This window comes from Triticum aestivum, chromosome 2A, assembly GCF_018294505.1.
Source record: "Triticum aestivum cultivar Chinese Spring chromosome 2A, IWGSC CS RefSeq v2.1, whole genome shotgun sequence".
Taxonomy (NCBI): domain Eukaryota; kingdom Viridiplantae; phylum Streptophyta; class Magnoliopsida; order Poales; family Poaceae; genus Triticum; species Triticum aestivum.
In genome coordinates this window covers 93,401,201-93,414,858 of record NC_057797.1, presented here as the reverse complement: position 1 = coordinate 93,414,858, position 13,658 = coordinate 93,401,201, and the positions used below count along the sequence as shown (strand labels likewise).

General features: G+C 44.6%; 1 protein-coding gene and 1 pseudogene across 2 annotated transcripts; one reads left to right on the top strand and one right to left on the bottom strand.

The window, feature by feature from the left end:
- Nucleotides 1–1,479: 1,479 nt before the first annotated feature.
- Nucleotides 1,480–2,101, top strand: LOC123187753 (anthranilate synthase alpha subunit 1, chloroplastic-like; annotated as a pseudogene).
- A 99-nt stretch (nucleotides 2,102–2,200) lies between these two features.
- Nucleotides 2,201–12,258, bottom strand: LOC123187752 (zinc finger CCCH domain-containing protein 25). 2 transcript variants are annotated; one of them, XR_006494116.1, is made up of 6 exons: nucleotides 11,528–12,258; nucleotides 11,313–11,422; nucleotides 11,026–11,213; nucleotides 3,988–4,242; nucleotides 2,369–3,024; nucleotides 2,201–2,279 (listed from the first exon to the last, which is right to left on the bottom strand). XR_006494116.1 is itself a non-coding variant. In XM_044599677.1 (5 exons), exons 1-5 carry the CDS (start codon nucleotides 11,698–11,700, stop codon nucleotides 2,437–2,439), a joined length of 1,314 nt encoding a protein of 437 aa, XP_044455612.1. In that variant the 5' UTR covers nucleotides 11,701–12,258; the 3' UTR covers nucleotides 2,201–2,436. The 2 variants fall into 2 exon arrangements, 1 of the variants encoding a protein (XP_044455612.1); XM_044599677.1 differs by having other exon boundaries at nucleotides 2,201–3,024.
- Nucleotides 12,259–13,658: the final 1,400 nt, after the last annotated feature.

Sequence of the window (13,658 nt, the reverse complement as noted above, 5' to 3'; positions counted from 1 at the left end):
GCCTTGGCGAGGGCGGTGTTGAAATCCGCGCGCAGGAACTCGTAAATCGCGCGGGTCTCCGGGGAAATTTTTTCCATAGCTTCTGCCCGGCGGCGCACGGCGAAATGTCCGAACATATGCCGGAGGTCGGGAGCTGGGCCTGGGACGCTAACAATTGGTATCAGAGCTGGGCCCCAGTCCGCCCTGTTTAGGGGGATGGGGTGTCAGAGACGCTGGCAGTTGGGCGTTGCCAGTGACTTTAGTCCAACCTCGGATATGGGAGGGGGCTAGGACCACCTTATAAGGAAGAGTGCCACACTCCCTTCAGGCTAGTCTTTTGGGATGTGGTGGGCTCTTTGCTTGTAGTGGTGTGTCCGATGCGCACCGAAAACGTCCGAACATATGCCGGAGGTCGGGAGCTAGACCTGGGACGCTAACACATAGCTAGTTAGTACTCATACATACCAAGACAAGATGAACCTACGACCTAATAATTAAATGAAATGTTGCATGACACCACAAATATGTTACTCTCCACTATAAAGATAGTAACATAGACTAGTAACACCATTGTGGCTAGTCTAACCCCACCTTTTGTGCTTATACATAATTAACTCCCACATAAGAGGAAGCAATAGTCATGGTCACCTAAACGAGTTTTTTGTTAGGACTGACAGACATTATTGTTTGGACCGGCTTCTATCGGAGTCGCAACCGGCTATGCGGAATGCTTGAACCTCTTGTTGGCAAAGCTGCAATGCCGCGCGGCCGCAGGTGAAGGAGCTGCCACGGCGTGGGGGTGCAGCGCACGCGCCTCTGCACCCGCCGCTGCTAGGTCAAGCCGGCAGGTTCAGCAGGCCACCCCACTGCCAACAGCAACCGCCGCGCTGCCGCATCTCTCCCTGCCGCCCTGCCGCCGCCCTTCAGGTGTCCAAACCAGGAACAGTAAAGGTGGAGAAATTGATGAATATTGAGCGATATTCGTATGTCATACACATTAGCTCAACGGTAAGTGTCTAATTCTTCAGACAGGCAACTTCAGTCATTTGATGCAATATCATAAAATACACAATCAACGTTGTGTATGATTTCCTGTATTTCTTGGAGAAAGCAGATCTGAAATTGTGTTAACAATTCTCATAATGTGCGGGTCTACTTTTGTAGGTTACTGGGGAGCTGCGTGACAATCTTACATGTTGGGATGCCCCGCGGGCTGCATTGCCTGTTGGAACCGTCAGTTGTGCTCCCAAGGTAAGTAGTACATTATACATACTTGCTGCTATCTTGTTAGCTCTGTTTTTTTCTATGGCAATTAAGAAAAGGTTAGAAATGATGGCGATCACATGATCACCTACCTAAATGCATTGGAATCAAAATAAGTAATTGTTTTGGAGAGCAATCGCGACGCCAGATGGGGTATAAATAGGCGCCAGATCCACCATGTTTCTCGAGTTGCAGCAAACGGTTGCTCAGATTCCATTCATCCATGCTGCTCCCTGAGTTTGTTCATAAGTTTCCCACATGCTCCCTTCTGAAACTCGGCAGGTGAGAGCGATGGAGCTGACCGACGAGATGGAGGTGAAGATGCGCGGACCATGCAGCGGTGGCTTCGGCCAGATCCCCTTCGCGCTGCGCACCATCGTCTTCCCGACAGCATCCCGGTTCGACACCATGTACTCGTACGCCTCTGATAGCAGCAACGCGCCAGGAGTGGGTGGCGCACCTCCAGACCGGCGCCGGGATCGTTGCCGACAGCAAGCCGGAAGACGAGCAGCAGGAGTGCCAGAACAAGGCCGCTGGCCTCGCTCACGCCATCGATCTCGCCGAGTCAACGTTCCTGGATTTCTCCGATGTGTAGGCCTGTAGGGCATGTTTGCTTTCATTTTTATTTTTTGGAGCCCGTGGCAGAGACCTTCAGAGCGTGCGTGTTTGCTGTGGGTTCTTTGCTGCACCGAATAAACAGTTGTAGCAAGTGAAGTTCAGTCAATAAAATGTACAGCAAGTGTAATAAGTTAAGGTGGGTATGAGATTACAGCCATAGCTGGTGTAATTTGTTTCCACTGGAATCTGGGAGAATGATGCGTTACTATAGTATATAAGTACTGGGTGATGCTTAAAGATGCAAATTACTTATTTAGGTTGTGTAGTTCTGTTCATCTCCTTTGTCGAAAAGTTCTGTTCATCTCATCTCCAGCTCATCACTTACTGATAAAACTTTCCATAGTGGTACAAGATTCACCAGATAAGTGTTATAACAATAATGAACACTGCTGTGGAAACCAATGGATTGAGTTGAAACCCTGCAAAATCATCCATTGGCTAGTATGTTCAGAAACCTCGTAAATGAAAAGAACAAGCAAACACCAAAGGACTGAACATAATCGTTCACCTTGTACAAGTACAAACATCAACCAGATTAGAATAGCAACGGCAGCGCGTGCCCTGAAAACCCAAGTTTTATCTCCGCGATTTCCTGTACCGTTCTTCCTCTTCGTCGCCTCTTCTCTCGTAACGGACACCAGAATCTCTGTCGTGCCTAGACCGCTTGCTCTCTGATCTATCTTCTCTTCGCCTGTCATCGCCCCTCTGCCTATCGCCTCTTGGTCTCTCGGGGGATTTCTCGTACCCGTTCCTGTCTCTATCTTTTACGTCTGATCTATCTTCTCTCCCCCTGTCATCACCTCTCTGCCTGTCGCCTCTTGATCTCTCAGGGGATTTCTCGTGCCCGTTCCTGTCCCTATCTTTTGTGTCTGATCTATCTTCTCTTCCCCTGTCATCGCCTCTCTGCCTGTCGCCTCTGGATCTCTCAGGGGATTTCTCCTGCATGTTCCTGTCCCTATCTTTTGTGTCTCTATCGCCATATCTTGTCCTAGAATCTCGGTCCCTGTACAACTCTGATCTTGAGGATTGACCATCCCTATCCCCTGATCTCGCCTCTTCTTTAGTCCTGTCAGGGAAATTTTTGTGGCTCTTTGGTGGATCATGGTCATGCTGCCGCCTTGCATTGCTGTCCTCCCTAGAACCTCGATCAGTGTTTGCATTTCTCTGAAAATATAAGTCACGATCAGAATTAGTTGCCAAGCAATGGCTTTTTACTGGAACGACTGAAGAACATTACTGATGAACTATATGACAAGTATACACGACACATATTTCCAGCCTGGCAACAATAGAAAATGCGCACTGATAACCATAAATTGGTAAGTTATTATTACATTCAGAGAAGCATGCAACATGCTGTATAAATATCATAAATCCTGTCCAAAACAACAATCTCTAGCATACAGCCATATCTAGCGCAATGCAATAAAATGGTGCTTGTGTTTCCAACAACAAATGTTAAAAACCTCTGGCAATGTGGGAATGTTACTCCGAAACAACATATCTGCTACGGAGTTCATGAAATATATTTTGCAGATAATGGCTCGTCCAAGTGAAGTACATGTAAAAACATGACAGTAAAGGCCTAAATGTGATAAGCACAAGTTTTCAGCATATCACCTCAAGAAAATATCAGTAGAAATACTCTAAAGGAACGTCATGGCAAAATGATAACTCATTTTCTATTAACTAGAAGATACCCCACACGTTGTTGCGGGAATGTTTTGCAATATATTCAGTTAGAATTGGTTGTATGAAACATGAATATTTAGAGAAATAATATGAGAACTAAAGCTGAAAATAAATATGATTTGTGGTGTTTGATTATTGTATAATGTAAAATATCATAATAGAATGTAAATTCACATGATGAGGTGCTTTTTTATTATGCATGATTGCATGTTGTGGTGGACCTTTCTCCATGCATGTTGAATGGTGAGGTGGCATAGTTGCATGTTGAGAGAAATAGCCTAGTGGGGGCTAGCTATTTAGATATAGAAGATAACTATAAACTGGCAATATAACTTGTTCATACGCGAAAAAACTTCTCATGGAAATTAACACAAGCTATGTCGTTTGTTGCCTGTGTACTTGGTAAATGGCTAAATGCACAAGCAGGAAAGTTACCTGCTCATCATGTGAAAATCTGCAGGAAGCTACGCGACTGCACTCGCCTTTCTGGAAAGCATAGCAGACGCCACGTCCCTGGACAGCTACCTGCTCATCATGCGAAAACCTGCAGGTATCTCCCCGACTGCATTCGCCTTTCTGGAAAGCATAGCAGACACCACGGGATTCCCCCTTATTTTGTGGACCACGGTGTCTGTCATGCTCCCATTTTGGGTCATCCTCCTTAGAACCCCAACCAGTGTTTGCATTTCTCTGAAATATAACCATGAACACCAGAATTAGTTGGCAATCATGACGGCTCAGTGGAAGAATTTAAGAAGGTTACTGATAAACTATAAGGCCTAGTACGAAGGGCAAATGTTTCCAGCCAAGTAGCATTGAAGTAACACATATATAATCCAATATTAGTGATTGATTGTGCATTTGGAGAAGCAGATAAATGTTGCAGAAATAATAGTAAGATTGTCCCAAAGCAAATAATCTATAGCATGTAACCAAACCTAGAACAAGTCAACAATAGCATCAATGGAGCATGTATTTGCAACGACTACTGTTTGTTACCCCCATTCTTTCATAGGATTCCGCAACATATGTTTTGGAAGGTAATAAGGTCATTTGACTGAAGTGAATTGATGACCACAACAAACGTAAGGCCTTACTGTGCAAGTATAAGTTTCCAGCATATCTTTATCTTGAGAAAATGTAGGTGCAAATTATACCAGACCGTTATTTCCCCGACCATCTCCACTACTATTAAAAGAGCAAACATAAATTTTCCTAAAGTCACACAGCAAACTGTACACAGGATAACCAGGACCCTCCGATCAAATCAACTTAAATACATCCTGCTGCCATATTACGTCAATGGTCTACCATCAGATCAACGTCTCAGATCCAATGTTCTGCCGAGCAGAAGCCGTGATCTACCGATCCTCCTGACGCCCCGCGTCCCTGGATCCTCGCGGCCCACCCTGATTTGCGGATCGGTTTCCACCCGAATCATGCTTCCCCAACTCTTCTTTCTCTGGCCCACCCTGATTTGCGGATCCGCAGCGAGGAGTCCCGGCACAAGGCGTCTTGGAAGGACCTCGAGTCCAGCTCCATCCCCTCCGCCCCTGGCTCCATCCTGCTGTAGTTGACGATCTGCTCCTGTTTTCGCAGCTCTGCACGACCACCCGACCACCCCACGGCCGCCCCTTCCGCCTCTTCGACTGCATCCGCGCGCACGCGCATTCCTGCCGCTTCCTACACAGCGGCAGCTGCTGCCGCTGTTCCTTCCTTCCTCACCAATCCCTCCCGCATCGGCCGCCACTTCGACGAGGACGAGCGCACGCCCATCGAGCTGGCCCCACCTCGCCGCCCTGCGCGGTCGCCCCCGTTGTTCCCCTCCATGCCGGTGGTGGCCCCTACTGGATTTGGACCGGGTAACTCATCTCCGCCACCACACACACTGATGCCGACGCGCTCCTTGGCGAGCTTTCGCGACCAGATCCTCGGCGGATGCGCCTCCTTCGCCGACTTCGCCGCGCAGCACTCCGGCTGTTCCTCCGCCCGCCGCGGCGATGACCTAGGTACGTCGCACCTCGCCCCACCAGCGCGCTCTGCAGGCTGTCAGATAGGGTCTCAGATTTCGATGCATCGCTGCTAGGATTTAGGGTTTACTCCTGGCGATCAATATGCCTACTTTTTGTGGGGTTAAATTGAGGACCGAGGATGACAAATTATTTGTAGAATTGTTGTGCGAATATAAGAGGATCAGATTGCATGTTTTGATGACCATTCCTCACTGGCCTGTCTAGCACTAAAGGCACACATTTTACACACCCGCTAATTTTTAATCTTCTTAATTATGACTTGTTAGTAGGATGTTGTTTGCAGAATTTAGGTTATATTTTGCTGTAATCCATTACAAGGCATACAGGTGCTTAGATTTTGATATTTTTTTCAGTTTGTTTCATAAATGTTCAGTTCAGATGCTGATAACTTTTCAGTTTTTCAAAGCTGTTTAGTTCAGATTCTGATACTTTGTGTACGATTTATAGAAGACTATGTAAGATGATGGCAAGGTTTAGTTATCTCAAAACATACCCTGTACATCGTGCATGCTGCTAGGGATGTACGGGTGAGGAACAGAACAGAGCCGTGCTGGAGAGGTCAGCACCGTTGTGGCTGTTGTGCTGCCCATATTAGACTACGTCTCCCTAAGCTGACATCTCTGTTACATGATACTGACTAAATTCATAGGTAATTCTTCACCAATCCCACTACATGTTTTTCATATTTACTATATTTAGTCGACCGATACTCGCAGCCACGTTTCATGAGCAATTGGACCAAATTGGATCATTATCACATCATCGCTATGCGATTTATTTTCATTGTTCAGTCCTCTTGACTTGCTATCAGGTCCTTGTCTTTAAAAGATGGTTCTATTTTAGTTATGGTTCGTATTGTATCCAAATAAACAAGTAAGGTGAGAAGACATGCAGGGAACGATGACTCTGGATATTCTTTCTGTTATGGTAATTGAAAAATATAGGAGTTACATATAGAAGAGTAGAATTTTCAGTTTTACTGTGGACCGTTAAAGGAGCATTTTAAGTTTCCTATTTAGCTTGGACATTATCAGGAATCTTGTTCTGCCGCCTCTGCTTACTTTCACTCTAAGGTGAGAAGACCTTTTCTGAATTTATTCCAGTATTGTAGAGCCTCTTCTATTTTTCTCCTTTTGGCATGGACAAGGATTCACATTGAATACTATTATGTGGAGTACATTACTGATTTTTATTATTTCCCTGCCAGACAAATATCATCGTGCAAAATGTTTCTTGTTGCATGTTGCATTGTGTGTTGCTGATAAATATCTTCTTCACTAGAAAATAATTGTGGAAGTAGTATCAAATGGCATTATACTTCACAGGCTTCGTTTTGGCTTCACAGGCCTCATATTCACGTGTTGTTCTCTCCCCCTTAAGGCCTTGGTCCCATGCTTGTTGCCTGCGATCTTACATAGTTTACATATCCTTGGAAAATACGCATTCTGTAAGATTTTACGTTCTTTCCCAGTTCATTATCTTACAGATTATTCTCATTTTATATATTTCCCATTTTGTGATTTGTTAGCAGAAATTCCAGTTTATACTTCATTTAGATTATTTTGCTATAAAGTTTAACAGTAATATAATATTGACCTTTTCACTTCAATCAAATATTGAGCATGAAGCAAGTCCATCAGCAATCGTTGTTCTTACTGTATTCTGCATTGTGTATGCCACTTTTAGTGCTTTCACATGACTATTATAATTTAATGTTTTCTCCGTATAGTCACTGGGATTGGATGCTCATGCCATTTTCAGGTTTGAATAGTTTGTTTGTGACACTGCAATTTTGTCTAAGCATTTTATTTCTTTGTTTTCACCTCTGCAGTGCCAAGTTTGAATCTCGAGTTCCTACTTGCTAAATTGTGAGTTATCTCATTTCTGGACCACAGTTTACTATTCTATATATGTAGCTTCCCTGATAGCACCTCTTAAGTTAGAAATCGGTGGGCTTATTCCCTTCTGGACATTGTCACCAAACAAGGACGATGAAATTGACCTAAGATTATCTGCATTTAGTGAAGTAACAATGTTGTTCAATAATCTCGCAAGATCATACAACATGCCTTGGGTCAGATTGATGTAGCTTTGATGAGTTATTTTTATTTCTATTGCAATGTTTATTTAACGCTACTGAAATGTGATTTGTCTGTTCAAGATCTTGCTGTCAAGAGATAGCCAGATAAAAGTGAGCTATAGAAGAATACTTTCTCTTATCGGAGTGGTACAGGGAACTATGTATAACGTCTGAGTTTCTTGAGTTGCCATAATATGAGAATCTGCGGATTTGCTTAATATATGAGCTATGCATAATCTAAGAATCTGCCAATTTGCTTTATCTATGAGCTCTCCGTAATCAGAGAACCTGCAACCTGTTCTCTGGATTATTGCATTTGCACACACACTTGTTGTTGCATTTGCATCCGACCGTGTACATATCTGTGAGGGTTTGTTGGATGTTTTCTTGTGGTTCGATCATGATTGAGATGATGGTTGGCAGATCAGGAAGTTGGATTGGAGGGAGCAAGAAAAACACCTGAAGGAAGGGATAAACACAAAATAATTGTTGTGTTGCCAATCTGCAGTGGTGGTAGTGCTAGAATAAATATATGTAACATGTTACAGAAGCATCAAGTATCAGATATGTAGGCGATGGAAAATGGTTATGCATCCATGAGCTTTTCAAGTAGTTAGTGATAGTTGTGATAGGACAAAATATTAGTTACTGTTCCCTGTTCTGTTTTTAGCTATAGTCACATGTAGGAATGGTACAATGGTACAATAATTAGAATGGAAAGCATGTCCAAAAAATAATAGTTGCAAAAGTTATTTGTGTTCCCTGTTCTGTTTTTAGCTACAGTCACATCTACGAATGGTACAGTAATTAGAATAGAAACCATGTCCGAAAAATAATAGTTGCAGCTAAATGAAATTGTTTTACATCCTCGATGGATTGAATGTATATCACCTCACTTATTATTAATTCTTGAACCGGGCTATTGTAAGAGCTGATATTCTGAAAGATGAATTTCTTCATTCCAAAATTAATTTTGTCCAGCTAAAGGTTGTAGAAATGTACTCTACTTTAATGGTATGCCTACCTATAGGTGACTGCAGCCTTGGAGGCTAGAGCTGAAGACTTAGCTAGCTTGATCTCTATAGCTAACATGAAGATTTCTGCTAAACGATTCAATGTTTGTTCTATATGTTGTGTTCCAGGAAGTGCTAAAATAAGGTTGTTTTGGCATCTTTAGTGCTTCATTATTAAATCCTTACACTGAGCCGTAGGAGTTGTCTAAGTTTATAATGGATACTGTGTTTGTTTGGACATCAAGAAAGTTTGCATCTTTATTGTATAGTCGGGTATGGAATCTGCAGGTTGGCAACATATATACTCCCTCCGATTCTTTTTTCTTTGCGCATAAGAAGCAGCCCGCATACCAAGGAGGTAATAGTTGAGCTTTGTTTAGACTGTTTTGCCCCTGCGTTGATGGCAAGGAAACTGACATGCAGTAAATTCTCTCGTGAATGGATTGGCCCTTCTCTGCATGCGCCCCTGGCCCGCTTTGCATGCCGCTAGACTGCCCACTAATTTCTCTCCACACATGCAACGGATTGGCTCATGCATGCAGCGGATTAGACGGAAAAAGCGGAGTAGAGGGGCAGCTTGGGAAGGGAGGGCTAAAAGAAGGGAACACGCAGACTATTGCGGAAAAAACAGAGAAAACTTACACGCAGACTAAATGGGGTCAGAGGGAGTACCTGCTACATTTGTTCCTGCAGGTCCTTGATGACTGTTGCATGTTGACTTTTTTTTGCCTTAGGAAGTTAGGAGTACGCTGCTCATGACAGCTATGTGATTCGAACCATTTTTTTTTTTTGCATCATGAAAATAGTTCAAAACATCTTCAGTGTTAAATTCCCCCTCTTCATTTCATTATCAAATGTAATGCTTCTTTACTATGATGACTTGTTTTTTGGGGGCTAAAGACGATATGCAACTATATAGTACTCCCTCCGATCACTATTATAAGATGTTCTAACTTTTTTTCTGAATCAGATGTACATAGACGCGTTTTAGTATGTGTGTTCACCCATTTCAATCCGTATGTAGTCCATATTGAAATACCCAAAACATCTTATATTAGAGAACGGAGGGAGTAACATATAGTGTACGTCTGAACCGTAGTTAAACTCCAAAAGAAGCTGTGAGAAACTGAGAACAGGGCAAATTTGTCCCTTGCTAGCAGTGCCCGCTGAGACTTCCATGGACACCTAAACTTCTGAAGATAACAAGCATCCCAAACCCAAGAGTGGACCAATTCAGTTCTTCCAAAGACCGCTATTCTCTCTCTCTCTTCGTTCCAAGTTTGTATCTCTGCCATGTTCACATGGACAATACTTATGTGTATTAGAAGTCCTATCAAGTTCATAAAGACATTCTGAAATATTATTCTCTCTCTCTTCGTTCCAAGTTTGTATCTCTGCCATGTTCACATGGACAATGCTTATGTTTATCACAAGTCCTATCATGTTCACAAAGACATTTTGAAATACTCATGATTTATTAGATTCCATTTTTGTTATACACTAGATTAAATAGAACCGTCCATGATTTGTGACATATGTTGTACGATTGTGACTTGTTATTGGTCTGCTCGAACTTCACATGACATCCCTAAATATCACAACAAACTGAGCTGCTTATTGACTGCCATAAGATGCCTTAGACGGTATCTACAACATGTAAAGTTTTATGTTCATGTATAAATTCAATCTTAGCATTAGGAGTACATATTCGATTTCTATCAAGGATTTTTGGAAAGTGGTTTTGTGTATTATGTTTCGCTAATGTTAATTGATTGAGATTTTCTGTCCTTATCAAGGAAGGAATCATCAAGGGCTACATATTTTTTATTTTTCAAAATAAAAATAGAATACAAATTCAAAAGCAATACTCATGTGTTCTATAGGTTTTATTTGAGAAATATGTGTTCTATAGGTAGAGACGTGCGTTGGACGTGCATGCTTACTAGTTGGAGTGAAATGCCAGGAGCTAATTTTCTACCTAATAATTGATCTGGTTATCCTTTCCTCATTCTGTAGTGAAAAAAATTCACTCGTGCAAATTACTATGAGGCAGGTTGTGAATTGCTTGTAGGCATTCCTAACGAATAATCAAAAATGACCTGGACCAATGCAGTGAAATATTGCTACATGCCAGGTAGTTAATTGCTTGTTTGCATTCCTAAAGAATAATAAAATGGCTAGAAGCTATTTTTCTACCTAATGATTTGGCAATATCCTCCGTGCTCATGCTATAGTGAGAAAACATTACTAGTCCAAATCACTATGAGCATGATGGTGAATGGGATGTGTGTATTCCTAGCAAAAAAATTGAATAACAATTTGTAAACTGCAGAAGCAGGATAGATACCTGTTCATCATGGGAATATTTGCACGCATCGCCGCGGTTGCACTCGCCTTTCTGGAAAGCATAGCACACGCCGCGCTCCTCTCTCTTCTTCTGCAGCTCCTCATCGTCCTCCTCCTCCTTCTTCTTGTACTTCTCCACATGGTCAACCCTGATGATCCTCCCAAGAACCTTAGCCCCATTCAAGTTATCTACACCGCACGAGACGAAGCGAAAATGTTATCACTTCAGCAAAGCAATTGGAATCACATACAGAAGCGACCTAGTAGGAAAGGGGAAAGGGGACTCACCGACGGAAAGAACCGTGCTCCTCTGGTCCTCATAGGCGACGAATGCGAAGCCCTTGGACTTGCCGGTGGCCTTGTCGCGCACGAGGTTCACATCGACCACCTCGCCGTACCTGAGAGAAGAGATCGGAAACCGGTCAGAATACTTCCCTGCCAAATCCGTCGGGAGGGGGAAACGGGCGGAAAAGCTAGGTCGGGGGGTGCGGTCTAATACTCACTGCGCGAAGACGGCGAGGAGGTCGCCTTCGGTGAGGTCGAAGGGGACGCCTCCGACGAAGACGTAGGCGGAGCCCCTGAACTTGGCGTGCCAGGATGCGTCCTCGCTGAGGCCCAGCGCCGCCTCCTTCTGGTTTATCACCTGCGTCCGCTTCACCTGCGTCAGGGGATTCATCTTCCCCGATTTGCCGGCGCGGAGATGGGTCGGATCCCTCCCCTTCTTAGAGGGAACCGGCGGTGCTCGTGCGGAATCTCGGGTAGATTTTCTCGAATGAGCAGGGGATTGGGAGATTTGGAGGGGAAGAAGATGGGGATTTTTTTGTTTAGGGTTCTTGGCTAGTCCATAAAGCCTGGGGTCGGTCCTAGTGTGCAATCTCCACCGGTGGTAATGCCGCCCCCTTGCCTGTCTACGCTAACCCAAAGGGGGGACGAGATTTTTGAACGTCCGACACGCCGGCAGCGCAGGAGAGGCAGCAAGAAAGGAAACCGGCGGCGCAGGAGATGGATCGAGGAAGAGGTCCGGCGGCGCAAGATGTGGAGCGAGGGAGAGGACCCGCGGCGCGCACGAGCTGAAGCTAGGGAGAGGGCCGGCGGCGCAGCAGGGAGGGAGGGAGGAAGAGGGCCGGCGGCGCACCTGAGTGGGAGGAAGGAGGAGGTCGAGCGGCGCACCAGGAGAGGAGCAGCGATAGGGCTGCGGGTAGTCCTGCCATGGGCAGCCCGGCCCGACCCGGCCCGGCCAGGGCGGATTGTTTCTGCAACACCGCGCTTGTTGCCGGAATTAAGGAGGAGGTCATCCGGGCGCGGGTGGTACATCGGACGACTATCAGCACTTGGATTCAACGGCCATTGATGCGGCGGATGATTCTAACTCATCCGCCGGCTGATGCCTGGAGAGCCGTTGGATTAGTCACCTGACAGCCGTCCGATGCAACCATTGTCCGCAACTGACCAGATCGTTATTTTCTGCAACAGCCGGTCTGTTTCAGAAATAGAATCCCCTACCCGCCGTCCACCAGGCACAGCTCCGTCCAGCGCGGCGGCAGTCGTCACCACCGCAAAAATTGCTGCCGCCGGCGCGCGGGGGCACCTAGTCCTTCAGCCCAAAAATCCAGCAACAACATGGCGCACCACATCATGCGGCAGATGCTGGGATCCAACGCAGATCGAGCTCGCCGGGGGCCGCCTCTTGGAGAATAGTCGCGGCCGTGGGGCTTCCTCCGCGAGCTGGAGTATCATCCTGGTTCACAAACCCTCCGGTTGTGTTTCCTGAAACAACTTCTACCAAATCAAATCAGGGCAGTTGGGTGAGTTTCTTGACTTTGAAAAAACATGAACACTTGTGTGTCTCTGAAAACTCATGGAAATCTATGTATCAGAAACATAGCTAGAATTTCCTATTTGTTTTATGTGTGTGGCAGCTAGAAATTCAATTTTGTTTCATGGGTGTGAGTGGAACCAAGGCAAAATACCTATACACCTGTGTGCTTGCTCTATCTCTGCAAAACATGATCCCATCTGTTACTTGATATTTATTAACCTATGGTACGATTTTGAATGTGTGTGCTTATGTGATAAAAGGTCATTGACTGAAAATTTATGTGCAAGTGAAGCTGAAAAATTGTTGATAAATGTGCCTGTGTATCTGAATTTCTAAAACAACAATAGAACTGTTGATAGCAACTAGAGGAAAAAATACTTTCAACCAAGACCTCTGTATATACATGAAAAAACATGTGCCTTATTTCAGGGAGCTAGTGCTGAAGGGGAAGAGAGCTATGTCCAAGGGAACTTTTCTGTCGATAATCATGAAGATTCAGAGGGATTGTTGCATGCTGATGATGTGATGCAAGATGATTCAGATGATGGAGATGTTTCATCACAGCCACTATCGCCCTATGTTGGCATGGTGTTTGACACATTTGAGGATGCCCGGAAATTCTACAACGACTATGCCTTCAAGCTGGGATTCGGCACACATATATATTCTACAAAGTACAGCCAAAAGAGAGGGCAGAAGCAAGAGGATGCAATAATGATTAAGATGGTCTTTGGGTGTGTGCACGCTAGAAAGCCCGATAACCCGGAAACAAGTAGCACCTCAAAGAGCATTGCAACAGAAACAAGAAACTCCAG